General features: G+C 39.9%; 2 protein-coding genes across 3 annotated transcripts in view; one reads left to right on the top strand and one right to left on the bottom strand.

Moving 5' to 3' along the window:
• The window catches only part of LOC124233902 (centromere protein P-like), a 222,405-nt gene that overhangs the window by 106,869 nt on the left and 89,303 nt on the right, over positions 1–26,233 (top strand). The window lies entirely within an intron of this gene.
• LOC124233900 (asporin) lies at positions 1,142–25,555 on the bottom strand. 2 transcript variants are annotated; one of them, XM_046651186.1, is made up of 9 exons: positions 25,335–25,555; positions 18,241–18,513; positions 14,686–14,798; positions 10,210–10,423; positions 8,876–8,986; positions 5,305–5,398; positions 4,777–4,915; positions 4,399–4,457; positions 2,246–2,372 (listed from the first exon to the last, which is right to left on the bottom strand). In XM_046651186.1, exons 2-8 carry the CDS (start codon positions 18,482–18,484, stop codon positions 4,401–4,403), a joined length of 972 nt encoding a protein of 323 aa, XP_046507142.1. In that variant the 5' UTR covers positions 18,485–18,513; positions 25,335–25,555; the 3' UTR covers positions 2,246–2,372; positions 4,399–4,400. The 2 variants fall into 2 exon arrangements, with proteins under 2 accessions (XP_046507141.1, XP_046507142.1); XM_046651185.1 differs by lacking the exon at positions 4,399–4,457 and having other exon boundaries at positions 1,142–2,372; positions 25,335–25,554.

Here is a 26,233-nt window from a genome sequence, read left to right as displayed (position 1 = left end):
AATTTCAGTAAACATTTGACTTTTACCTATGTTCTTAATAAGTACCATGATATCTACAATCTTATTTCTATGATATATTGTAGAAAAATGTATTTTATTTATTAAAATTTTGGAACTCTAATATTTTAATTTTAGAATTATTATTATAATATATTCTTTTATTTTAAGGACTTCATAATCGTTAGTTTTTTTCATCAGTCAGTAATTGTCCAGTATAATAGTTACTTGTGTTTTATGAATCTTTATGGTTACGAAGCACTTTCATATACATTTTTATCACTTGATCCTCATAGCAACCTAATTGATCAGTGTTCTCACCCCTACCCTTTATAAAAGATGAGACAAAGAGATTATGGTTTGCCCAAGACTGTAAATGGAACTGGATTTCTGCTTATGTTCTTCTATCTCAAAGCTCTGCATCCCTGGGCTCTTTCTGTTATATCACTGCTGCTGTTAACCTTTGTTATTTTAATCACACTTTGATCTTGCCACTACAGTTTTACCAGACAGAAATAGCTGTTTTGTTCCAGGCTTCCAAACTTGTGTCAGAATTTAGAAATTAAGTAAGTTTCCTATAAAACAATTGTTCTCAGCCATCAGCGATTCCCGCCCCCCCCCCCCCCCCCCCACCCCAGTCTAGCCCCTGGCATTGACACTCTCGGTGTCTGGAGAAATTATTGATTGTTGCACTGTGGGGGAGGATGCAGGTGCTACTGGTGTCTAGTGGATAGAGACTGGGGAGCTGCCAGGCATTCTGCAAAATACAGGACAGCCTCCACCCCACCCCCTCACAGAGAATGGTCCAGCACAAAGTGTCAGCTGTTCCAGAGGTGGGGAATTTCACTAAGAAGAACAGTTTACCCCTTCGTGACCTGGATATCTAAACCCTCCACCCCTCCTTATATATCTGTAATATTTTCTGCTCCCCTCAAAATTGTTTAAAATCTAGTTTTTGAAGTAGTTTAACATAAAGGTGATTACCTTTTATAACACAGGCATAATTTGGAGTATTTCAGTACTGTTGTTAAGAATAAGTATTATTACCGTGCTAAAATAAAAATGTTATATATAGATTTGAGTTTTTGGAAAAATAGTTTATGATCCTGAGTGGGAGAAGAAAAATTAAAGCAAAGCATAAGTATTTTATTTCAAACCAGTATTTTAATGTTTTCCTTATGTTGAATGTCAATAAAAAGTACATAACAGCTTTTAGTTTCTGTGTTTTACTTAATGTTCTGCCTATTCAGTTATACCAGGTTTGTTTTTCAGAGTTATTCAGTCTGTGCATATTTGAGGAGACAATTTGCTGTAAAATTAATACTGTCCAGGCTCTTCCAACCAAGGTCTTACAAAGGGACATCTCGAAAATATTCCTTAGCGTTGAGGTGACCATGTTACATAACCTAACAATTGACATACTGTTAAAAGCTTATGATAACTGTGATCATAAAAAATGTGAGTTCCAAATTTTATATAAACACTCACTGCACATTTTTATAGAGGTTTTATAATCAGATAATAATAATTGAAGAAGAAAAGCATGTACTCTAGCTCAAAAACCAGCTGTTATGAATAGCATCTGTCGAGTTGGTAATAACACTTGCCGAAGGCTTTTATAAGGAGTTAGTTTTAAACATAAAGAGAGTAAGGCTGTAAGACACGAATAAGATTATATCAAACCATATTTCGACATGATTAGAAATGTTACAGTACTACCCGAGTTATTAAAGAAAGAATAAGAATAGTATAATGTACTCTTCATATAACTGTCATTGTCAATTTTGTTTTTCTAACAGCAAATGAAAGAGCACAAATTTCCTAAGTCAAGCATTCCATTTACAGTACAGTTCTTTTTAAAATGCACTTGATAACAAAGTGTTAAATACTGAATATCTTATTTTTTGTTACTGAAAAAGAATATTCAAGCATAGATTTATGCAAAATCATTTGTATGCAAAAGGAAACTGCAGTAGATGCTTCTTTTACTTCTGGTGTATCAATAGTTTTGCAAAATTCTTTTGAAATTTTTTGTCATAAAGTAAGTCATGGATTTAACACGTGGGAATAGAGTTTTGCTTATGTGCATAATACCACCATTATTAATAGAGTTCAAGTATTCCAAATGTAACCATTTTTAAATTTTATATTAAATGGATATTACTAGTTACTAATTATTACTTTCTGAAGTTCCCAAGCTGAACGCTCATTCTGCTCAAAACACAACGAAATGTTGCAGGTTGTACTTCCCAATACTTCACCGGGTTGTTGAATAGACTGATTGCACTATATAAAGATTTCTTCATCTTTGGCACTGTTGGACAGAAGTCATTCACTCCCACTTTTGTAATTGAATTAGAATGAAGGAAGATTATCTGTTGTAGGAAAAAAAGAATGGATTAAAAATACACAGTAAATGTAAAAAGAAAGTGTTCTGTTTATAGTCAGCATTTGCTCATGAATTTTATTTTGCACTGATTTGAATGTATTTCACTTAAAATATATGTACTTGTTTGTGCCTGTTAAATACTTACAATGATGCAGGCTTATGTGTTAGTACACAAAAATTCTGTGTGTGTGAAGGGTGGCCTGGGACTTATGTCCAGGCCCAGAGCAGGCTGCCTGGTCTCCTTCCCTACATATATGTCTATATGGGGGAGGGGGGGTGTATATGAGTATTTCAGGGCCATATTTATCATAATGTGTTTTAAAGGTATTAGAAATGAGCGCAAGAAGGAAATTTAATGCTCCGAGAATTGGGCTTGCAGTGTGAATGTGAAGAACTGTTAGCTAGCATTTTCTGTGGTCGGGAAAGAAGTGTGGAGCTGCTTTTCTGTAAGTTGTTTTATAGAAACATAGGACTGTCAACATCTTCAGTACATCTGTAATACAGCATCAATGGGTGAATCTTTATTTGCACCAGTGGACAAAATACAATTTTATAGGCTGCATACATGTCTTTCTAAATTACATTATTACTCAGAAAGATGGACAGTAAAGGAGCTTTCCTTCATTCCCTTTAACAAGCCCTTGAAATTCCTTCTTTGGTCTTTTTTGGCAAGTGAGATTACTGGAAAGTAAAAAGTCTGCTTAACTGGTGGGATTTTGGCATATAAAAATGTAGAAGCTAGGGTCAGCCTTATGGCCTAGTGCTTAAGTTCAGCACACTCTGCTTCAGTGGCCCAGGTTCAGTTCCTGGGTGCAGACCTACAGCACTCAATGGCAGCTATGCTATGGCAGCGGCCCACATACAGCATAGAGGAAGACTGGCCCAGATGTTAGCTCAGCGGCAATCTTTCTCAAGCAAAAAGAGGAAGATTGGCAACAGCTGTTAGCTCAGGGCAAATCTTCCTCAGGGAAGGAAAAAAAAAAAGGAGCCTTTTGCTGTAAAAGCTAAGATATTGGTTCTGGCTGTTGTTACCTCTAGATCCTGCCTTGATGTCTTGGTGAGATTGATCGGAGCTGGTCGTGAGAACTCCAGGCATTGCAAAAGCCTTAAGTTTGGTGTTGGAGTCCCCTCTGCCCTCTAATAGTCTTGGGGATTTTGTGACAAGTGCTGGATATGGTTTCTGTGTGTTTCCAGGCAGTTCACTGTCAGTGCAAGATGTGGCTTACCATGACACTGACCTTACTGGGGATGAAAAACAGTGCTAGACGTGGATGTGTTTGCTTTGTGGACATTCGCTGAATTGTACCCTTATGACTGGTGTTCTCTCTTTGTGTTATAATTTAATTCATTTAAAAAATGCTAGCAAGAGTGTGGGCAGGTTTAAGAGTGCCCAGAAGCTGGGATTGGAGCTGTGGAGTAAGGTACACAAAAGTGGGACAGCCTGAGAGAGGGAAGACCAGCCACACTCACATGTTAAATAGACATTTAAATATGCAGTTGGAAAGTCTAAGGGAAGTTGATACCTGGAGATGAACACCTGCCTATAGCACCTCCATTTCCATGGCTTCTGTCTCAAAGGAAGGCGGTGAACAAAACTTATTTAAAGAGACGTTGGAAAGAAATCTAGAAGGGGCAAGTGGCTCAAGGCCCAGTTTTGTTCTCATTGTGTTTTTGCTGCTTGGAAGATGAGGTGGTTGTATGTCAAGGAAAGCACATGAGAATAATGGACTGTGGTGAAACAGGATTAAGTAGAGATTCTTAATTTGAGGGCCATAGATGAGAACCTCCTGAAATTATATGCAAAATACTGTCTTTGTTTTTGTTCTGGGGAGGATCGAAAGCTTTATCAGGTTTCCCAAGGGTTCTGTGGCCCCTCCCAGATGGTCAAGAGTTACCAGATAGAAGGAAAAGGTTTCTAACAATGAAGAACAGGAAATGTGAACCCATGATGTACCAAATACTGACTTTTGATTATATCTTCTGGCCTAAATTTTTAAAAAAAGCATACTCACTTCTAATCTAGCACCACGTTGATAGTGAAAATATCTGGGGCCTCGTCCACACGCTCTGCCTGTGTAAAATGTTTCCAGAATGAGAGGATGTATGATCCTCCTTGGTCTCCTACTGACCAGTCCTGCCTTTACATATCCACTGCCACCCCAGAAACCTAAAATCAGTACCTTTGCCACAGTGGGCTTAGCAGTTTCAGTAGAAGAGGAGGATGGAAATGAGTAGCTGAGCGTTTTAGGTGACGTCTGTGTAGAAACCGTTCTCCTAACACTCTCCTGCTGCTTATAAAATTCCAGCAACCTGGGGGGTTGTCATCTGTGACTCACCCTAAAAACAAAGAAAAGCACTAATATCTACAAAACACAAGTAGAATATTTTACCTGGAGGTATTTCAACTCCTGTAGTCCTGAAGGGATTTTTTTTAGTTTATTGTTTTCCAAGTGTATTTCTCGTATGCGTGGTATGTTAGCAAGACTTCCATTTTCGATATCTGTGATTCTGTTGTTTCCTAGGCCCAGCCTAAAAACGATATAAAATGCATCAACTCTTAAGCAGATGGTGTGATACAGTTAGCTGAAAACACCACAGCCGAGTTAGGAATATAAACCTGTCCTATTTGTATACATGTTCAGAGAAAGGTATTTCATGGATTTATTTAATAACCTTTTCCAGTATATAATAGCCCTGTCCTCCAGCATCAGAAGATTCTTTAATCTAACCTATCGACAACAAAGGGGTATTTGAAAAGCATCCTTTTCCTCACTCCATACGGTTTCTCTCTCCCATTCCAGAGACAGTAGCAACTGTGATCATCTTAACTTGGTCCCTGCACACGTTCTCCAAGAAGTTCCACTGATAACTTTTCAGAGGGACTACCACCTCTCAGTTAGGCTTTTGGAGAGTTTTACCTTTGCAGATCTTTATATCGTTTAAAATCCTCGAGTTCCACAGTGGAAATTTTATTATAATCTAAATGAAGCTCCAATAAAGTTGATGGTAGTTCTGATGATAAGAAAAGAAATGTGTGTTAGATCAGGTAAGACCAAGCCCCACTGATTACTTATTTACCTTATTTACTTTTAAGTTTCACATTATAGATTTAGGCAGTTTTTTAGGGATCTGCTTTTTTTTTTTTTTTACCTTTGTATTATGGAAAATTTCAAACATAGACAAAAATAGAAGCTAGTATTATGAACTACCATGCTGTTGCCCTGCTTCAACAGTTATCTCCATTTTTCCAATCTTGTTTCATCTACCCCATTAGTTATTACTGGCTTGCTTATTGATTTGATTTTATTTATTCACTTTTTTTTGCTGGGGTATTTAAAATCAAATTCCATATACAATGCCGTTTCACCTGTAAAGACTTCACTAGATGTATCTAACTCATACAGTCATCTTTTTTTCATAATCATCGTGTCAATATCACATTTAACAAGATTAGCAACAGTACTCTCATCTAACATTTATTTCCCTAATGATTTCACATATATTGTCTTATAGTTGATTTGTTCAAGTCAGGATCCACATAAAGTTTACAAAATAGATTTGGTTGTTATATCTCCTAAAATCTCTTCTTCTGTCGCATGCTGCCTCCTTTTCTCCCTCTTGTATTAGTTTGTTTCAGATACTGATTTGCGTGATATACTTATTTGTGGCTGGGGCTGGTGGCTTCCACGTGATGTCATTGATCCTGGTCCTCTCGTCCTGTAGTTAGATTTAGAGACCAGGTCAGATTCCGTAGACCACCCTTTCACTTGGTGGTTTTGGTGTTCATTGATGACTGCTACCCAGATCCGTTATTTCATTGATAATGGGAAAATGGTCATTTTCTTTCTGATTTTGTCATTCTTTATGCATTTATTAGGTGGAATTCTTCTCTATTTTTCTTTGTCAGTTATTTAGTTACTTTATAATACAGTTTTTACGGAAAAGGTAGCATGAATGCTTGGCTGTTTCAAGTAATGAATTGGTGCGATGCCCAGAGGTGACTACTGAATTTTTTTAAATATCATTATGAACACACGGGTTTTTACGCTATTTGGTATGTTTGATTCATTGCAGCATTTATTCTTTTCAGTTAGTAGTTTCTGTGTAAATTAAGAGAAGCATCTCCACTGTCACCTGGCACGTGGAGGGATCTCTGAATCTTTGTACCTTCTCTCCTCACCCCTATGTGTCCTGACTGCAGCCTTCCCCAGATTAACTGGAGCTGGAATGAGAGAGACTAGCCAGAAAACTGTCAGACCTCATTTTATTAGTCCTACAGATAAGGTATTTGTCAACCAAAGGTTCTACTTAGCAAGCTGGGGAAAACACTCTTATTTTCTAACTTTGTGAGACATTTCCTTCCTATGTTGGTGGTAAAGGCTAGTGAAGGTAATTGAAGTTTCCTTATGAATATTGGTACTCTTCCTGGCTAAATTTTATGTTGATTGAAGAACCTACTTTAAAAGTAAATAAAAGTCTCTAGAAAATACCAGAGTGTGCCAGCCTATTCTGGTCTGTGTTGTACCAAGTCAGAGAAGAGAGCAATCTCTGTTCACGTTGGGGACTTTGTAGAGCTTGAGGGCACTGTCCCGTCCCCTGGGGCATGGAGATGGTAGATAACCAAAGAGAAGAGTGCAGCCTCTGTAGGATGAATGAGCAAAGGCAAGGTAGGTGCTCGATGGTTGCCAGCAAATATTAGCATACTTTTGTACAGGTATTTCTGTTCCTGCCCTGTCTTCACACAAGTTTCTCCTCTCCTACATGCGATACTATTATGTAGTAGAGTTTTCCGAATGAATAGGAAGGAAAACATTTTTCACTCTCCTTATGTTAACTTATCAGGTCTGGTAAGGACCCGTTGGACCTCTACCTAACTCGTGCTGCCACAGGGGGTGGTGATGATTGAATTATAACATTTAGGCAGTCAGCCTTAACATTTTAGCAAATAAATTAGAAGAACAAAAACTTAACTGGAATGTCATAGCAATCTTGAAGGAGTCGTTATGTAAGTTGAGCGATTTGATTCCAATTTAAATTTCTAAAGGCATAAAATGTTTCTTTAGGCTTTGGAAGAATCTTGAGAACTTCATGAGAAATTAAACCTTCATTTTTAGGATATGCTTTGAAACGTGAAGAGAATTGCTCCCAGGATGTTCTGCAGTGTAGGAAGGCTGCTGATGTGATTGTGAAGAACATTGTCAGCTCAGGGGCGTGTCTCCTGCACATCCTCTCCCTTCTCCCTCTGTCTCCGCTGCACTGTCGTCCCCCCCCCCGCCCCCCGCCCCTCCCAATCAGCTTCCAGCGTGTGAAAGGGATTCTGTGTTTAACTTGTTAGGTGGAGTTTGTATTTTTGTTCTAAAGATGAGAAGGTAAATATAACATTTTAGGTTTCTTGTAGAAAACCAGCCGCCTCTTTGAAAGCTAAATTAAGATGGTTTTTTAATTGTGTAGTTCTGAATTAAACTGATTTTTCCTGTATAAAAAAATTCTTTCCACTTTTACTTTAGATGATTTTTCTCCTAAGTGGAAGCTCACCACTTGATTAATAATAGCAGATTTGCTGTGTCTTGTAAATTATCAATTTATGTTTGTTAATTTGGATCAGGTGAGTAGTAGAAAAGGCGTCATGGTGAAGTCACTGCTTTTACTGTGGATATTGAAAGACAGGTGTTTGAAAGGAAAATGTTATTAATCACAGGGGTTCTTTCTGGTGCAGGTAGTCATCTTAGCAGAGGGAGAGAGAGAGCCCTTGTCAGCTCGAGGAAAGCAAGACTTTGAGCATGGGTCCTGAGAAGGGCAGTCCTATCCAGTTAAATCAGACCAAGTGCTTGAAACACTAGAAACAAGGCCAGTAGCAAACTGAAGAAGTGCTTTACTGTGAGCACTAGCTTCAGGTCACATGAGAAAGAGCATGGTGCTCCTTCTGTTAAGGGTCATGTCATGCACGAGAGGGTGTTCACCTTGTGCCTGACACTGTTCTGAGACTTCTCTGTCCACTGGCCCATCAGTCTGCACAGCACTCCCATGAAGAAACGGTGCAGAGTGCACGCCCGTCCCTGCCAGAGCCCTGTATGCCCCAGGCCAGCCTCGCAGGCCCACTCAGAACCACAGCGGCTCGGCTTGGAGGCGGCTTCTGGCCCCATGCGTCTTCCTCTACTTTCTTTACAGACTTCTTAGAATGACGAGTATAGATGAGTTAATGTCAGAAAAGAGAAGGAAAATAAAAAGTTCATTGCTTCTTAATGTTTGTTCTTGCTGGGGAAAAAAAAGAATCTGGTTTCATACTGACAAAAAACAAAGCCCTACATATGGCTGTGGGTATGTGTGTGAGAAAACACTAAATTTCATGCTACACTCACCAGATATACTGTAAAAAGGATTCTGACTGCAGTGTGGTTTCAACAATGTATACAGTTTACATTACATTTAATGGTCATTTAAAGATAACAATTTAAAAAAATACTCTATCTTAAATAAATAAATGCAAACCTTTAGGAATTGAGGTCAGTTTTGCTTCGGCAATTCTAACATGGAACACTGTCACTCCTTCAAATGCCCCTGGTTCAATCCCATTATTATCAAGAGGGTTTGCACTCATCTCTGTGGGGGGAAATTACATAATTCAGCACACATATGTTGTATATGAAGGAAACTCATGACACAGAGATACACATCCCAAGAAAATTCTGAGAAATATGAGCTTCATTGTTCAGACATTCTTGACTCAGTATAACTCTTTCTGTGTCTGTCTACTCCCCTTTCTGTCAGCCTCAGAAAAACACTGCTTTGTATTACATACAGAACATGTCACTATTTTGTTTTCAGTTACTAAATCAGTAACTTATTATCGCTCTTTTCCAACCATGAACATGATCAAGGTTTCATTGTAGTAATACTATTACATCAGAAAAAAGATCATCCTTCATGTAATTCAAAATGTTTGTTTTCCAGTGTACATTTATTTGTCACCTAAACTTTTTAAATTATAAGTCAATTATAAATTATTTGATTAACAGAAATATAACTTTGAAGAAATGCCCCTAAGTGAGAGTCTTAGGCACTTGGTTGAGTTAAATAAGTGAATATATGAATGAGAACATTGGTTAGGAATTTTAAATGGATATTGTAAGGCAGATGGCATGGTTGTACCATGAGTGTTAGAAGTAAAATAGAGTGGAATTTAAAATATACAACAAAAAGTTCCTTAGCTCAGTAATCTTAAAGCAGATAATTAAAAGTTAGATGTACCTTCCAAATAATATCTGAAATAATTTTGTACATTATATTTGAGTAGAGTCATGTGTTGCTTAACGAGAGGGATACATTCTGAGAAATGTGTCTTTAGGCGATTTTGTGGTTATGCAAACATCACAGAGTGTACTTACACAACCCTGGATGGTAAAGCCTACTACGCTCCTCAGCTGTATGGTTCTGATCTTGTGGGGCCACTGTCGTATATGCCATCCATCGTTGACCAAAACGTCATTATGCGGCGCATGACTGTAGCTTATAGAATACATTAAAAATACTACCTTTATATAATGGATTTTACCAATTAGGGCAGTCAGAAAACAGATACCACACTAGGTAGAGGGGATTCCTGAGAGTGCAAGTGTGTGTATTACAAAAGGCATATTTCTTTAAGTACTATCAATTTTGTTTAATACTTTGATTTCTAAATGGCTTATCTAGTTAAAGATTATTAGATTCAAAAAAATTAATCTTGGAAATTAGCTGTCTTAAAAGTTAATAATAATGATACAAATCTGTACATCTGTATATTGCTTGTAATTTCAAATGTCCCTTCATTTGCAAAAACTTACCCAGAACGTGTAAAGCGTTCATTCCTTTGAATGTCTCCTTTTGTATTTTCTTAACTTTGTTATCATGAATTCTGAGTTCTGCTAATGATTTGGGAAGATTAAGTGGTATTTCACTTAGTTGATTGTGGGACAGATAGACCCGTCGCAACTTCTTTGTGGTTAGAAAGGCTTTTGGGTGAATCTTTGTTATCTTGTTGTTGTTCAGAATCAAAGCCTGGATAAAGCATAAAAAGTTACACCATATTAGGAAGTGGATTTGATGTACCAGCATTCTGCCATGATGAGTCAGTCTCGGAAACCAATGCAAATTATGTCATTCCTGTACTTGATTTAACCATGTGACCAATTCCTCACCCAATCTAAGCCAAAAAAAAAAAAGAAATTTACTACTGAGTTGGAACCATGCAAAGCATTAATGGCTGTTTCCTATCTTTGCTTTATTTCTGAGCGGGTGATGTGCTCACGTGGTAAAGTCTCCCTGCTCCCACTCCCCTTCATGCAGTGATGATGGTATTTATCTTATCTTAAAATTTCTTCACTCTTCAAAATTAAGTTTAGTGCACACCGAATACATCAAATGCATGATTTTAGCTACTTCTTAAACCTCACTTCTTTTATGTTTACTAATGTTCAACATTTTTCCCAGAATAGAAGCCTGTAGGAATAAACTCCTACAAAGTGCCCTCAGTATTCTGGCATATTTCAGTCACTCAGGAGACAGTAATGGGTCCCAAGGAATGATTCAACCCCTTCCCAGTTCCGTGTCTGTTTGTCAGTGCGACGTGGCAGCACCCTTCTGAGGAGTCAAGCCCAGAGAGTGAAGGAGCTCCCAGCAGCGTGGCTCTGCGTTCTCCACAGCCAGCCCCTGTGACATGTTGAGGGTGCTGACCGCAACCCCCTCAGTCTGCTGGGAGGTGGGAACTTCAGAACCCAAACGGGGAAAGTCCTGAGCAGCCAGGACTCGTCAGTCACCCTAGTAACTATTTTCGCTGCAAAATGGACATAGTTCAGCCCTTGTTTTACTGCCAGATTTTGCAGAAAGAATTTTCAGTGTTTCCAAAGGGTGATGGCAGGTGGCTTAGAAATCCCTTAGGACTTCTTATCCTTCTCTACTAATCCAGATCCTCTCATTCTTTCAGAGAGCAGCTCTGGATTCGTTCCTTTTATGAATTTTTCCCCCAGTCCCATTTTACAACTTCCTGCTGTTTCCAGACCGACTTAATATGCCTTCTGGTGTTATTAAGGTTATTGTTGTTACACAGAAGAAACACAAACAGTTCAGCAGTGTAACTCCCTTTAAGACTGTTTTCCTGGCCTTGGTGTAGGCCCTTGCTCCGCCTTTTCTACTCCCCCTTCAGACCTACCGCTCCTGTGAAACATTTCACCTGAGAAAGATTAAATAAGCAGGGGAAGAGTTGAGACTGCGTTGTGGTACCACCTGGTAAAATATAGTCCTTTCTGAATATATGATGCCATTGAAGACTTTGTTCTCTTTTCCTGTGGTTGTACAAAATATGGGGGAATTTAACAACTTGGCGCATCCTCACTCAACCTCGCGAGGTAAATTTAACAGAAATTATTTCTGTCCTTTCAGTGACAAGGAAGTGGGCACAGTGAAGAAAAGTGACTTGCCTTGTGCCTGCCTGCCCTCTGCCCTCCATGCTTTGTTCTTCGTGTCCGGTGCACTTCCTGTGGCTGCCACTGTCAGGAACCCCTGAGAGAGCCCAGCCATCCTGCATGGGGTTTTGTTTGCTTTTCTCTGGTTAAGACATGCCCTTGTCAGAGCATCATAAGAGGAAGGATAAGTAATACAAGACAGAGTCAGAATTTTCACATAGTGAGTCGCATCAAAGGTAACCCCAGTGGGCTGGTTAGCAGAGTGTCTCCAGTTAAACTGTACTTTCAGTCTGGGCTCGCACATGAAAATTCCAGAAGGGGCAGTCACAGAGCCCCAAACAATGTGGTTATGTGTCAGGACAGAGATGAGGAAAGTATAGCCTTTCAGAAGCAGGGCAGGGAGTCTTCATGAGGAACGTGGCTGTAATAATGGGCTGGAAGTGAACTGGGGGGGGCTGCGTGTGTGTGTGTAAATGATCCCATTGTTCTCCAATGCTGGACTGACCTTTGTGTGAGAACCAGAATGCCAAACAAACAGCTAAAACATACTGCAGAGAATTTATAGAATATCTAAAAAACATTTTGATTCTTGACAGGTACCATATAAGATGATATTATAATTAAATAAATCTTTCAAAATATACAACATGCCCACTATTTAAGTATAAAGTATGTGCTTTAAAAAATGCTTTACAGGGGCTGGCCCCGTGGCCGAGTGGTTAAGTTCACGTGCTCCGCTGCAGGTGGCCCAGTGTTTCGTTGGTTCGAATCCTGGGCGCAGACGTGGCACTGCTCATCAAACCACGCTGAGGCAGCGTCCCACATGCCACAACTAGAAGGACCCACAACAAAGAATATACAGCTATGTCCTGGGGGGCTTTGGAGAGAAAAAGGAAAAAAATAAAATCTTAAAAAAAAAAAAAAAGAATTGAAAAAAAAAATGCTTTACATTAGTACACTGGACAGTCTTGGAAACTAGGCTGGTGGGAAAAGTAGTTAACAGTTGGGCACTGAGCTCCTTACATGCGTTCATTCATCTGGTCTAGTAACCACTTTGAATTCATACAATTGTTACACCCCTTTGACAGCCAAGGGAGGGCGGGCTCAGAGAGGCCACCACTTTCCCAATGCACGCTTCTCGGGGAGCCAAGATTGAGCCCAGGTCCGCCTGAGTGCAGAACACTTGCCCTCAGCACAATGCCTTATAAAAACTGACTGAAAGAAAATAGGCCTGAGAGAGCTCCTGACACCTTTTAGATTCTCACCTCCTGGTGAATAATGAGAGTACATGTAGACTGAGGCCCTGGAATACTCCTAAAAGGTAATAAAATAATGATATGACAAATTAGATTAAAAACTATTTCTGATTTTGATATTAAATATGACATTAATTGCTGTTCTTGTGGTTATATCGCTGAATATAGGTTGAAGAAGTGGTAGAAGCACTCATAGGCTCTATGACGAACTTCTGAGGGTAGAGAAAGAGTCTTGCCATTCTCCAAAAGTTTCTGTTGTCTGAGGTCAGTGAGGTAGGCTGGATGGATCCTTGATGGAATCCATTGTGCTATTTCTCATTGTTTTAATAAATTTATGCTCTTCCACGTGCTCTTTTTTTATATAGAAGCTATAGCATGTATGCAGCCTTAGCACACCTGAGCTGTCTACACAGTACATTTGAAAGGGAAAGGAGCAGTCAAGGCCCCACGAGTGACCTCCTGGCAGCAGAGGGAAGAGCATGACTTCACAGAGGCTGCTACCCCCAGGCACCACTCCTTGCCAGGCTGGCTTGGCACGAGGATTGAGTGATAGAGCCTAGGAAAGAGCATCCCTCACGGTGCCCAGAACATGAGCAACTTGAGTGCCCTTGCTCATCCAGCTGACAGACAGGCAATGGTTTGCAAAATGAGACTCAATAGTGCCCTTTCTCTGCCTGCTGGGACAGGTCAGCTGTGTCCGTGCACTGACCCAAGAGTGACAGGCAGGCATGTGGCTGTGCATCTCTGAGATACAGGAGGATAACAGGCCTACATGGATGGCATCAAGAGACTGCTGAGGTCATGGTGTCTTTCCCTTCTCTCAGTGCTATAACCACTGCAGATGACAGGCTTTCCATTTCTTCTCTCTAGCACAGCTGGGAACAGCCTGGGAGAGCAATATTGGCTTCCCCACCATAGCCTAGTGCAGAAAAGAGGCCGTCCCACCCTAACCCAGCACTGAGGGGAAGAAATGACACCCCATTGCTGTGACAGTGTGGAATCAAGCTCTTCCCCAAACTCAATCCAAATTAAATAGAAATTTTACTTGCTAAAATCTAGAGGCTCAAAATGAGAGAGCCTCATTTTTAAATAGAAAAATAGGAATCTTTTAAATCTTAGAAAATTAAAATATAGTGAGGAAAAATTCTTTTTCGTCTTTGAGTCTAGAAGAAAAGCCATACAAGTGTATATTACTCAATTAGATATATTGCATGTACTACTGTTAGAGATTTGTGGGGTCTTAAGATAAGTTGATGGCTTGGGTACAGATTTTCATAGACTCTATGCTCATGAGTAACTGAATATTTGTTCTAGTGTACAATGACTGTGATTACCCAAATAGATCATGAGTTCATTTAAGGACCATTTACTCAAATGCTTACCCCACTGCCTTTCACCTGTTTGTTATGCAGCTGAATTAAATTATTGATTGAATTAAATCTGTAATTTTTCATTAAATAGAACACTGCTGAATAGCGAGATTTTGTCATTCTTCACACATAGAAAAGTAAGACTTGTTTACACAAACACAGTATGCATAATCATTTTAGCAGTGATAAAGATTTTCACTTAAATATTTGAAAATATGAGCATATATTCTTACATAAAGTGAAGTGAGTCCTTTAAAATCATTTTCTTTGATTTCCTTAATTTTATTATTTTGAAGGTCAAGCATTCGAGTATCAAATGGAATGTTGCTTGGGACGGAGGACAAACCTGAGAAATAAACAAACATGTTACATACATGTTGTATGTTGAAGATGAGATTGCTGCTATGATAGAAATGTACATTTGTTAAAATCCACGGTTACCATTAAGTAAGAGATGAGTTAACACGTAACAGATGACAAAACCGTTGTTCTTTGGAAAGGCCTACAACCTTTTCAAGTAACTTATTTATTTTTACAGTGTGTCTAGCTGGGTCTCACTGTCACTGCTCGTCTGCTGCAAGGTGACAATAAATGGAGGTAAACTGGGGCGTGCCAACATGACCAACAGCTGAGGCCCAGCTTCTGCTGATGTACTTTTGGCTGAGGAATGTTAACATTCTTTGCAAATTTTCGGGCTTTTATAGGCTAAATTGGAGCCTGTGGGTTTTGATCATTTTAAGAAGCCTCAAAAATGTAGAAATTTGTGCTTAGAAAATAGATAAGATAGATTATTTTCATGTACATTATCAAGAACTTCACTGCCCATTTCCTTTAATAATGAGCTCCTCTAAGTAGTCGTAAATTATTTGATTTACAAAAACTTGTTCATCCATAACTTATCATTGTCATCAAGGTGTGCGATAGACCTTTACTGAAGTCATCAACCACAGCATTAGTTCTTTTCCAGCCATTTCTCTAGTTTGGAGTTCCCTGGGCCCACCTGTTTGTCACCGTTCATCTTTGCAGGTACAGTAATAGCTTTCTTTTCTGTCATCTCAGGTGAAGGTACAGCTGCACCTTCCTCTTTGTGTAGGTACTCAGTAAATGTTAATTAAATTATTAATTAAATGTTATTAAATTATTAAATGTATTTTTCCCCTAGCAGAAAATTACTAGGAGCTGTACATGGTATATTTCTTGGTTTCCCTAGATGACTGAGCAGGCCCACCCCTGCTTGCTGTCAGACGTTTCATATAGTAGTTATGCTTGCTGAGCATGGGGTCGTCTTGTTTTTCCCTAACTTTTTATTATTGAAATGGTCAAACAAACAAAAGTTGAAAGAATTTTACAGTGAAAACCCATATTCTCTTTCTACCAGCAGCACTTTACTGAACTATGCTTACTGTCCATCCATTAATTCATCTTTTTTTACGCATTTGACAGTGAATTTCAGACTTGAGTACACTTTTGGTGGAGCCATCCTTCCTCCTGAAGAGTAGCAGTATAGTGAGCAGCCCCAAACTGAGAAGTTCAGTATCTAAATACTGTGTACTTCGACACTCCACTCAACAGCCCTCAGTATTTTTCCCTCCATACTTTAAAACTGACAACTCTTCTAATAAGTTTGGCCATAGAGAGAAAGAGGGAAAAGGGGGTAACTTGGTAGGTCAGCAAGCCATCATTTTGTTAGGGGATGATTTGGTTTCAGAAAATGAAGTGAAGGGCTTGTTGGAAGCTGGAGCTTCTGCAGAAAGGACCTGGTGACATATACTTTGACAAACCTGCCCTGCCCTACCCCTCATGGAATCAGAAGCTCTGAAAAGAATTTCGTTCCCTGAGGGAGAAGGAAAGACAAGTGTCCAGACCCTTTTCATCTTCAGTCGTCCTGGGGGAGGTGAACTATACACTGCTAACAGTGACATGTCATTTTAAAGGTATGTGTCAGACTATTATTACAGATATTCTTAGGTGAATTTTGCTCAGTAGCTAAATATTCAGGAGATCGTATAAGGAAAACACTGGTTGCAACCAGCTACGTGTCTAGAGGTTCTTTTATGACAGTCGTCTATTGCAGTAGAGGTACGCAGTGTTTCCTCCAAGGTCTTCAAGTTGAAGCACATGAGTTTGCTCTGGAGCAAGTGCGAAGACCATCCCACAAAGACGGTGTATGCTAAAGTTGAACATCTCCTTCGTCACAGTCTTACCCAGAACCAGCCCAGTGTCCATCCAGTTGTGTCCAGGTAGACACATACATTTTTATTCTGATTTCTGTTTTACAAAGTGCTTTTATGTGCACCAGCTCTACCAAAAGAAGTAGTAGAGTTTTGTCCTGCCTGGGATGCAGTTTAGAAACGACAGGACATTCTGATACTCCTTTGCTCAAACCTTTTCTCAGCCCAGGTTCTGTCTCAGCTTCTGCATTTCTCCTTCCTGCTGCTCTTCCCATGGTCATTCTGCATGTGCTTCCAGACTAGCTTTTCTTAAACATTCCTTGAGGGGGCGGCCCGGTGGCGCAGCGGTTAAGTGCGCACGTTCCACTTCGGTGGCCCGGGGTTCACTGGTTTGGATCCCGGGTACGGACATGGCACCACTTGGCACACCATGCTGTGGTAGGCGTCCCACATATAAAGTAGAGGAAGATGGGCACAGATGTTAGCTCAGGGCCAGTCTCCCTCAGAAAAAAGAGGAGGATTGGCAGCAGTTAGCTCAGGGCTAATCTTCCTCAAAAAAAAAAAAAAAAAAAAAAATTCCTTGACTTGTCATCTCTTTCTCACAAGAATGCCAAAGGTAAAGCTTAAAACTCATTTTTTTCCCAGCCTGTATATTCCGTTAAGACTTGCCCAGTGATTCTAGCTCATAGTAAATCTCTTCTTTTTCTGAATGTTTTTTTGTTCCCCTCTCATTTTGTCCCATAATAACACACTTTATTAAAGTCTCTGGAGTGGATTTTAACAAGCTTTGACTATTGCCACAAATGTGGCAGTAGGAAATGAGTCTAAAGCTTCCAGAGGCACCATCTTCCCATATGCACTCCAGAAGTGGCCCTGATGGGCCTCCAGCCCCAGAACGGGAGGTGTGTGCCGGACTTTGTCTCCTACGGTAGGCAAGTCTGAGTCTGAGCCAGGTCCTCTGTGGAAATAGCTGAATATAATAACCCTCGATGTGCGTTCCTCTCACACCTTCTCCCTGAGCAGGTGTGAATGTGCCCCTCTATTGGAGAGTACCTTCATTAGAAATACTAAAGAAAAAAATACTCAGAAGAGAATTACACATTCTTTAAAGACTTTAGAAAGTGATTTAGTTCTGCTACTTCTTTTTTAGACAGTTCTAAACTCAAAACATTCAGAACAAATAAAGCGTTGTCTTTAAAACATCTAGATTAAAGATTTCACAAACTCTATAACCTATTACTGTTCTGGACAAGCAACTTCTTTTGTTATTGTAGAATTTTACTAGAAAGCACAGTCTCAGGCTGCTGATACCCTGAGATGAAACCATGGTGATGTCCATTCTCTCTGAAGGAATTAAAATGAAGCACCTTGATTCAAATTTGGGAAGAGAAAGAAACATTCTATATATGAAATAACCATTGTTTTCCTCTGATTTTCTGGATTTTTAAAATAAATTTGGATGTACTTTGAGGTTTGTCATACTTTCCAAAAACTTAAACGAAAAATTCCTTTACAATCAATGAGCTGATTTTTGAAATTTCAGTGAGTATTTGCCCCATCCTTTTAATTTTGTCAGAATGACGTTCTTCTTCAAAACAAGTTGATGTGCATTCTTACCTAGATCAGAGCAGTGCACAACCCTCGAGTAGCATTGGCATCCGAACGGGCACATTGGAAACAGATCAAACGGGAAGAAGGGGTTAACTGGCTCTCTTGTTGGGAAGAGAGAGTTGTCAGCGTCACTGTCACCTTTGTCTTCCATGTCCTGCAGCATCATGTTCTTCAGCATCATGTACGAAGGGTGAAGCAAGGGTTTCGCAGAGCACAAAGCCAAGAACACTAAGAGCACACACTCCTTCATGCTGTCTTGTGTAGGGGTCCAATCTAGAACTAAGTAGATGTTGAGGATTCAGTTAAAATTTAAACACATAGAATTCCTGCCTCGAGTACAATGAGATGGCATTCATGTCCATTGCTAGTGTGAGAGTAAATTTAGAGAAACATTTTGGAAAGTAATTTGGCAGTATGCATTGGAAGCTTTAAAAACATCTTAATTTTTCATCCAGTAGTTCTACTTTTTGGAATCTAGTCTTAGGAAGTAATTCTAATGTGTGTTAAGATGTTCGTCCCAGAATTATATATAATAGCAAAAAAATTCAAGATAATACTAGTGGTTAAAGGAAAATAGTAAAATAAAGTAGGGTATATTGGTTCCATGAAATACTTTGGAACCCACAAAATGTTTGCAAACATGTTTAAAAATATGAAATATTTTTTTGAAATAAAAAAACAAATATAAAAAATATATACTTAGTTTACTTATAAACACGCAAACAAACAAAAAATCTGGCACAAATAATACCTAATTGATGATAATCTCTGGGTGGTGGAATCATGAATGACTTGTGTCTTCTTTTTCTTTTTTGCTTTAACAAAGTACTACTTTAAGTAGTAAACTAATAAATGTTTTTAAAAACAAAAACAGATGATCATACCTGACTCTCTATTCCCAAAATCTTTCTATTGCCTTACTATCTATGTCACTTTGAAAGTAAAGTCCTTTGTTTCCCCTTAGCACAACATCTGGAGGTTTTCTTTAACTCATCTTTCTCTCCCACCACCCTCCCCAGCCTTTCAGAGTTTGTCACTTCTTCCACAGTGTCCTTTGGATTTCTTCTGTCTAATCTATCCCATTGTCTAATACGTGACCCGAAGTGTCTGAGGTCCAGAGTATTCTTTCTTGCTCATCCATCCAATGAATTCTGTTTGTTTTGTTTTGGGGAGGGATTTGTTTTCAGCTGTATTTTTTTAAAGCCCACACTAAACTGGAATGTACAAGCGAGAACCTTCTGAGCATAGATTTGTTGTCTGGTGGGAGATTTCCACTGGTGTATTTACATATCATGGTTTTGTAACCATCACCTGTTAAACATACATTCTTTGTAATTTCCAAAAATGAAAAGCATTATGCAGTCATCTAAAACAGACCTATGACAGTCTTCCCTTTGGGGATGCAGTTGGCTACACACAGATCCCCACTGGTGAGGCTGTGTCCTGGCAGGAGAGCGTCTGTCTACCTCAGCCAGGTTCCCGAGCAGTGCACTGGCCTGCCACACCTGAGCACTAGCCAGTGCCTTCGCCACGAAGGAGGACTTCGAGGGTCAGTCAGAGTTGGTCCAGCCTCAGGAGTACCTGGACCCTGAAATCCTTGAACCATGCCAGCTGCTTACAATTTCCCAGAACCCAGAAATCAGCTTTATTGTCTCCCCACAGCCTTGCTTTTTCTGGACTTAGAAATCAGAAATTATTTAATTAACTTAATTTAGATATTCATTTATATGTGGTATGTCTTTTAATCACCAGAGGAAGGTTAAAAAAGAAACCTACTGTCATCACTTATTAACCTGATAATTAACATTATTTAATTCTTAGAAATCTAAATGTCAGCAAGAGCATTTTACCCACTGGGTCCCTGGACATCAACTGCCTGATAAGTGAGGTTTCCCCGTGCTAACTCATACTTCACTGTGCTGAGAAAGAGGAGGTTACAGGACGTGTCTGAGAATGGCCAAAGCTTTTTATATTCTGAATCACACTTCAGAACCAGCCTTGGCGTCCCATCTCTGTGCTGCCTTGTGGAAGTTTCCATTGAATTGGTTCTAGACGCATCCCTCACATTAACCAGGAGGAATGGGAGGTGCAGAGAGCTTCAGTGGCTTCCCCAAGGCCACCTGAGCAAGTGGAATTAGAACCCCAGTTAGAGCTCACGTGTCCCAACCATTCTCTGCATCTTCTGCTGCAGCCTACGCAGGAGCAGTCTCTTCTTTTGTCCCGAAATCCAGTGGCCTCCCAGGCACACTCTCATCTCTTCCTCTCCAGCCAGTCCACACACACGGATATTGCTGTCCAGTGTACATCTGTATGAAAAAGGATGCACACAGCTTTGCTTGGGAGGGTGGGAGTGGTCGTGCAGTCAGGTTTTACAGTATAGGAGATAGTGCTGTCAACTCAAGGCCCAGCAGCTCTGTCTGCTGGCCCAGGGGCAGGCAGCTTCCATTCACCCTGGAATCTTGGCACGGGCACTTGGTTAAGGTCGACTGAGCTTCATTCGGTGTCACTTCTTTCTCTGGCACGTTGTTTCTGCTTGGCTGCTTGCCTAATTTTGGTCTATTATGTTTCTTGACCTTAGGCTTCTGTGTGGTTCCAGGCTCCTTAATGCTTGGTTCCCAGGTTTGTCCTGACCTTCAGAACTCTCATTCTCTAGCTAATTCAGCTCTTGGTCTTTGGCTAAATCAAAGCTTGTCCCTAGTAGCAGTTTATTCTCTATCTTTTAGGTCTATAGCTGCCCCTGACCTTTGTCTGACCTTGGTAAGAGAAGCTGTTGAATTAAATGTTTTTTGAGATCTTGTCTCTGGCTTTGTTTGAGGTTGCTGGAGTTTTTCAGTGGGCACTTATCAGAGGTCTGCTGCATACCAGGCATAGCGTTAGGATGCAGAATCCCTGAAGTAGAGCGTGTCTGGGTGCTCTCGGGGGAGATGCCCTCCCTGTCCACTTCTCAGAAAACAAAATCACAGCTCCTAATCCGCAACCCTCAGGTGGGATTCTTGTAAAAGTTAATACTTGAATGACAGGTGCATTAATAGAAAAACTAAAAAATAAATGCCCAAGTTAGTAAGTGAAACTAAACTGCAGGTAGACAGTGCTGACTGTGTACAGTGTGGCTCTGACAGTAAAATTCTTCGCCGTAATTCTATCTACTACTCATAATGCTCAGTTTACTATTTGAGACCAATAGAAATAAAGTCATCTATAAAATATATACGTACATGAAACCAAGATTGAAACAGAATACACAAACCTAATAAGAGGGATAGTGGGATTATGAATGAAGGGTTATTTTCCTCTCTCTGCTGCATATTTTTTAAATTAAAATGTTTTAAATATCAGTCTGCCAACTGGCCCTCCATGTGCTTATGCCTTTTCTACCACTTGTGTAGCATTAGACAGTTAGTACAATTGAAGGTTTCCCACACACTATCCCCCCAAAAGTTAAACAGCAATGCCCACCTGAGACATTGTTTGGAACCACAATTTCATAAGGCGTAGCCCCATTTACCTTGGTCCGTGGGAGATGGAGAGTTTAATAAAAAGTTATTTTGAGTTGATTCGTTGTTTGAATTTCAGTATTTTCTTGTAGAAACTTAGAGATATATGGCCCATAGGTTCCCAGTCTAGACCAAAAATAATCTATTTAACATATAATAAACCTGAAATATAAACCTAAGAAAACCTAGAACTTTAAAGAATGTGTATAACAAGCGGAGTATGTTAGAGAGCCAATGTGGGAAGCCAGGAGCACGTCCCAGCTCTCCCTGTGGCCTGGCAGTGGGGCCAGGGACTCGCTGTCGCTCCTTCTGCAAACCCTGCGTTCATTCCACTCCCTGCTGCATTGACCCAGGATTGCATGGAATGCGGTGCAGGCTTAGATGAGGAGCAGAGCAGGTGTGACAGACATGGAGGGACACTGGTGTGAGGAGCAGAGCTGGGAGCTGCGAGGACAGAGAAGGCTGGAGCTCGGGTTAAGGAGAGAAAGGAAGCTAAGCATCTCGGGGCTTGTTTCTCTTGTACGTCTGCTAACCAGCCCACCCATGGGGTCACAAGAAGTATCAGCCAGTGTCCCTCCTTTCTCTCTCTTCTTTCTTAGACTGTAACTTAGGTGAGACCCTCCCTGCCTTCAATGAGGGGGAGCCTCTGGCCTACGGGGTTAGGCAGTGATGTGTCTGTGGCAGTTGGAAGCTTTCTGGTTGCTGGCTGGTGGGATCAGCCACCTGTCATGCCTTCCTAGGCCCTTCCCTAGTGAGTGAGAGTGGAGACCTGGGGAAGCAGGAAATGTCATCTAGTTGAAACTCCCTCCCTGTGTTGGTTCCTCCGGAACAAGCTGGACCTGATAACATATCCACTCTGCTTGCATGACTCCAGTGAGGGGACTCAGGGAGCACACCTCCTCAAGAGGCATCCAGTTCCACTGTTGTCCATCTGTGGTCGATGGGAAATTCTTTATTTTGAGACTAGAAACACCTTCTGGCACATTCTTCTCTCTTCGCCAGTTCTGTGTTCCGTTAGCCATATAAAAGTAATCTGATCTTTTTGTATGCTCTTATCCTGGTTGCTTAAAAAGAGAAGTCGGGCGAAGCTTGATTCCAAGAGGAATTCACCATTTACACCCTTCATCTGAGATGATGAAGTACAACTGATTGTAGACCCCAAACTTCACCATATTCTGGGTGAGCAATTTTTATCAGTAGGAAAATATTGGGATGTCCAGGAGGGAACATTATATAGCAGTATTTTTTCCCTATTATTCAGAAAGAATATAGAGAATATTACTTCTCATTTTAACTGATGTAACTTTTAGTTTGTCTTATTTTTAAATTTTGAGTTTATTCATATGGCTCAAACTCTTGTTTGATTAGTTTGGCAGTATTTAGAGTGTGTTATTTTTAAAACCTGTAAAGATATTTATGTGTTGTTCCCAGGAAGACTCAGTATTTCCCTGATTTAGATGAGTTTTGCCAGAGTCTCTTACTCATGGAAAGCTTTGGATTTTGGTTTCAAGTTTCTCTTAATCAGAAAAATATTTGGAATATTAGCTGTGTGCTACTGCTGTTATTATTAAACCCTGGCATGTTGGAGCCAGGAGAGGCCTTTGAGACTTTTCTCCCATTGCCCTCTTTTACTGCAGGAGAAGCTGGGGTCAGCTTCCTCACTCCTGCATTGCCCACCCCACTGCTTGGCCTCCTCCAAGCAGGTCATTCCCACAGTGACTTCCAGACAGTAACCAGACTCTCCTCAGAGAGGACAGCATGCAAGATTTGGCCAGGTTCTCAAGGCTAGAAATGTAGCTGAAAAGCGTCTTTCTGAATTTGTATAAGCTCCTATTTTCCACTTAAATGTTCCACAGACTTAGAATGGAAAATTTGTCTAAGAGAAATGGTATTTCCTCTCAGACACTATTATTAGGAGAATAAGTCACTGTGCTTTTAAATCCCATGCTTAAAGGTCCGCTTGGCAACTTTTCCCCTTGGCTGCAATACTCCTCTCAGCACACGAGCACCAGGAGTGGTTTTCAGTATATAGATGTGGTAGAACGTGCCCTGTGCTTTCACAGGAGGGATCCAGACTGACTGCAGGTGTTGTCAAGGCTCAGCCTTGTAAGTGAGCAAGTGAGTTAAATGTCCAGGGTGCGTTTGGAAACTCAATCTTTTTGTCATGGAAACTGATGCTTTCCTTAAAGAAATAGTTAACTTTACCTTAGAAATGTAAATAGCATCTGATTAAAGACCTTGCTGGCTGCTTTTCCTTTTATACCAATTTTGTCCTCCGTCAGATTTTCAGTGCATCTAAGCAGCCTAGCTGCTGTCTTAAAAACAAACCCCTGCCCTTCCTTTTCTGCTGTTTCCTATGGCACCTAAGACTTGTGCCTGTGAGGCTCATCTGTGTTGTCTCAGACCTCAAGGCAGATGTTGGGGTCTTCCTTTGGTGCAGTCGGTAGTTCTAACAGAAGACTACACGCCCCCCTTCTTTCCACCACCACCTCACATTGCCAAATATGGAACACAGGCTGAAAACATCAGGGTGCTGTCACGTGTGTGGGCTTATGATTTGTTTTTCTCTTTCTTTCTTTCTTTCTTTCTTTTTCTTTCTTTCTTTCTTTCTTTCTTCCTTTCTTTCTTTCTTTCTTTTTTTAAACAACTCAGTGATTCCTGTTGGGTTAAAAAAACCCAAAAACAGAAAAACAGCACTTTATTTTTAGAGAGGTAAAGACCCTTCAGATTTCTCTGTGACGGAATCCTACACCATGTGGCCACTGTTTATGGCTGCCACATCTCTGAATATATTACAAGAAAGAATGCTGTGCTCTGTTTAGATTATGAGGGAGTAGAATATCAAGTACATTGTTTAATTTTTTTAAATCTAAGATTTAATAAAAAATTTACTTTGGGAGGGGACAAAGGAAATCTTTGTTTTAAATTCTGACTCTGTGGATTTTGTGAAGAGAAGTTCCTAATTTTTCATATGGAATATAGAGCTAGTTGAACTATTGCTGATAAATACTCTTTCTTGGGATTATGTGGATTTCCATTTTAACCATCCAGTGCCATTTCATTACAAAAGAATAAGTAGGACATTTATCAGGGGAAAATGTGAGTATTCAAATGTGTGAGTAAAGATGACATTTGAATAATTTATACATTTTGAAAACACATTAGAAAATATCACAGTTTTACATTTTGAAAGAAATATTTACTGTTTCATTTAATATATTTGTGATATCCCCAAACTTCATTATCATTAATTATTAAGGTAATGTTATTTTCCTAAAAGAACATACTCAGAAGATGTTTGTTTAAATGACTTTTAAAATCAATCATGTTAGCATTTATGGTAAAACATAATGACAGGTTTTCACTAAGCTGTTAAAAAAAAAGTCACAAGTGTATTGAAAATAAATTCATTATATATAAAACAAAAACTAGAGTAATTTTAGGTCGATATGTATTTAAGTACTGATTTTTAAGAAATTATACAAATAAACTTTAAACTTTATCATATAATTTACAAGCATTTACATTAATAACATTAGTGTCCCCTTAGTATCGACTGTAAAATAATTGTACACTGGTGTATGAAAAAAAGACATGAAAACATACCTTGTAAGAAGAGAGTAAGCCCTCTTGAAAGCAGAATTTTCCACCATGTACAATTTATCTATAGTGTGAATGTTCTCAAGTCCTCCTTAAGAAGAAAAGATGAGAAGGTGTTCATTTAAAGAAAAATGCCCTTCTGCAGAGCCTGGTGTGGGTGCAGCCTGGTGACACTGGAGTAAGCTGCTTCCACAGATTAGCCCATGGTAGGACTGAGGAGCGAGATTAAAACTTGTTACTGCTCATGTGTTTTCCATCACTGTTTGTATCGTAGCCAAGACTTCTAGCTAAACTCTAGACGTCTACTGGAAGATTCTGAAGAAAAAAAGGGAGTTTAATGCATGGCAACTGGCCATTGAAAGTGCAGTCAAAGTCATTCAAGAAATACCTGATATGAAAAAATATGAAATTCTTAAATGAATGAATACTTATAAATTACGAATTTAAAAAACACTCACCCTGTATAGACTAACAGAATATTTATCAGTCTTAGTAAAGAGTACCAACATTATTGAAGTATAAACCCAAACTCCAGATGTACCTGAGAAAAGAGCTGTGCTGTAGTTTTCTTCTGATGACTGGAGTTGTCTCTTCAGGCATACTTCTCCAGACTTCCTTTAAAAGCTTTTGGCCCTGCCATAGGCATGTCAGGGGAACCGCAGACCAGGCCCTACATAGTGCCCCTGGCCCAGCCTGTAGGGTGTGACACAGAGGTAGACATGCTGATGGATCCAGGTGACTCCCTCCTCAAGAGAGTATCAGCTGTGACCACACAGCATTTGGGGAGGACATGGGAGCAGGAAGACATCATTCTCTGAGAAGACAAGCACTGTTAGCACACCATTTCCCACTCACCCCTGAGAGAATGCCAGTTCCCACATCAACTAAGATGTGATCCTTCGAGA

Source organism: Equus quagga, unplaced genomic scaffold, assembly GCF_021613505.1.
Source record: "Equus quagga isolate Etosha38 unplaced genomic scaffold, UCLA_HA_Equagga_1.0 270_RagTag, whole genome shotgun sequence".
Lineage (NCBI taxonomy): Eukaryota > Metazoa > Chordata > Mammalia > Perissodactyla > Equidae > Equus > Equus quagga.
Note: the sequence above shows the minus strand (reverse complement) of the source record. Positions and strands in the feature narration are given on the sequence as shown.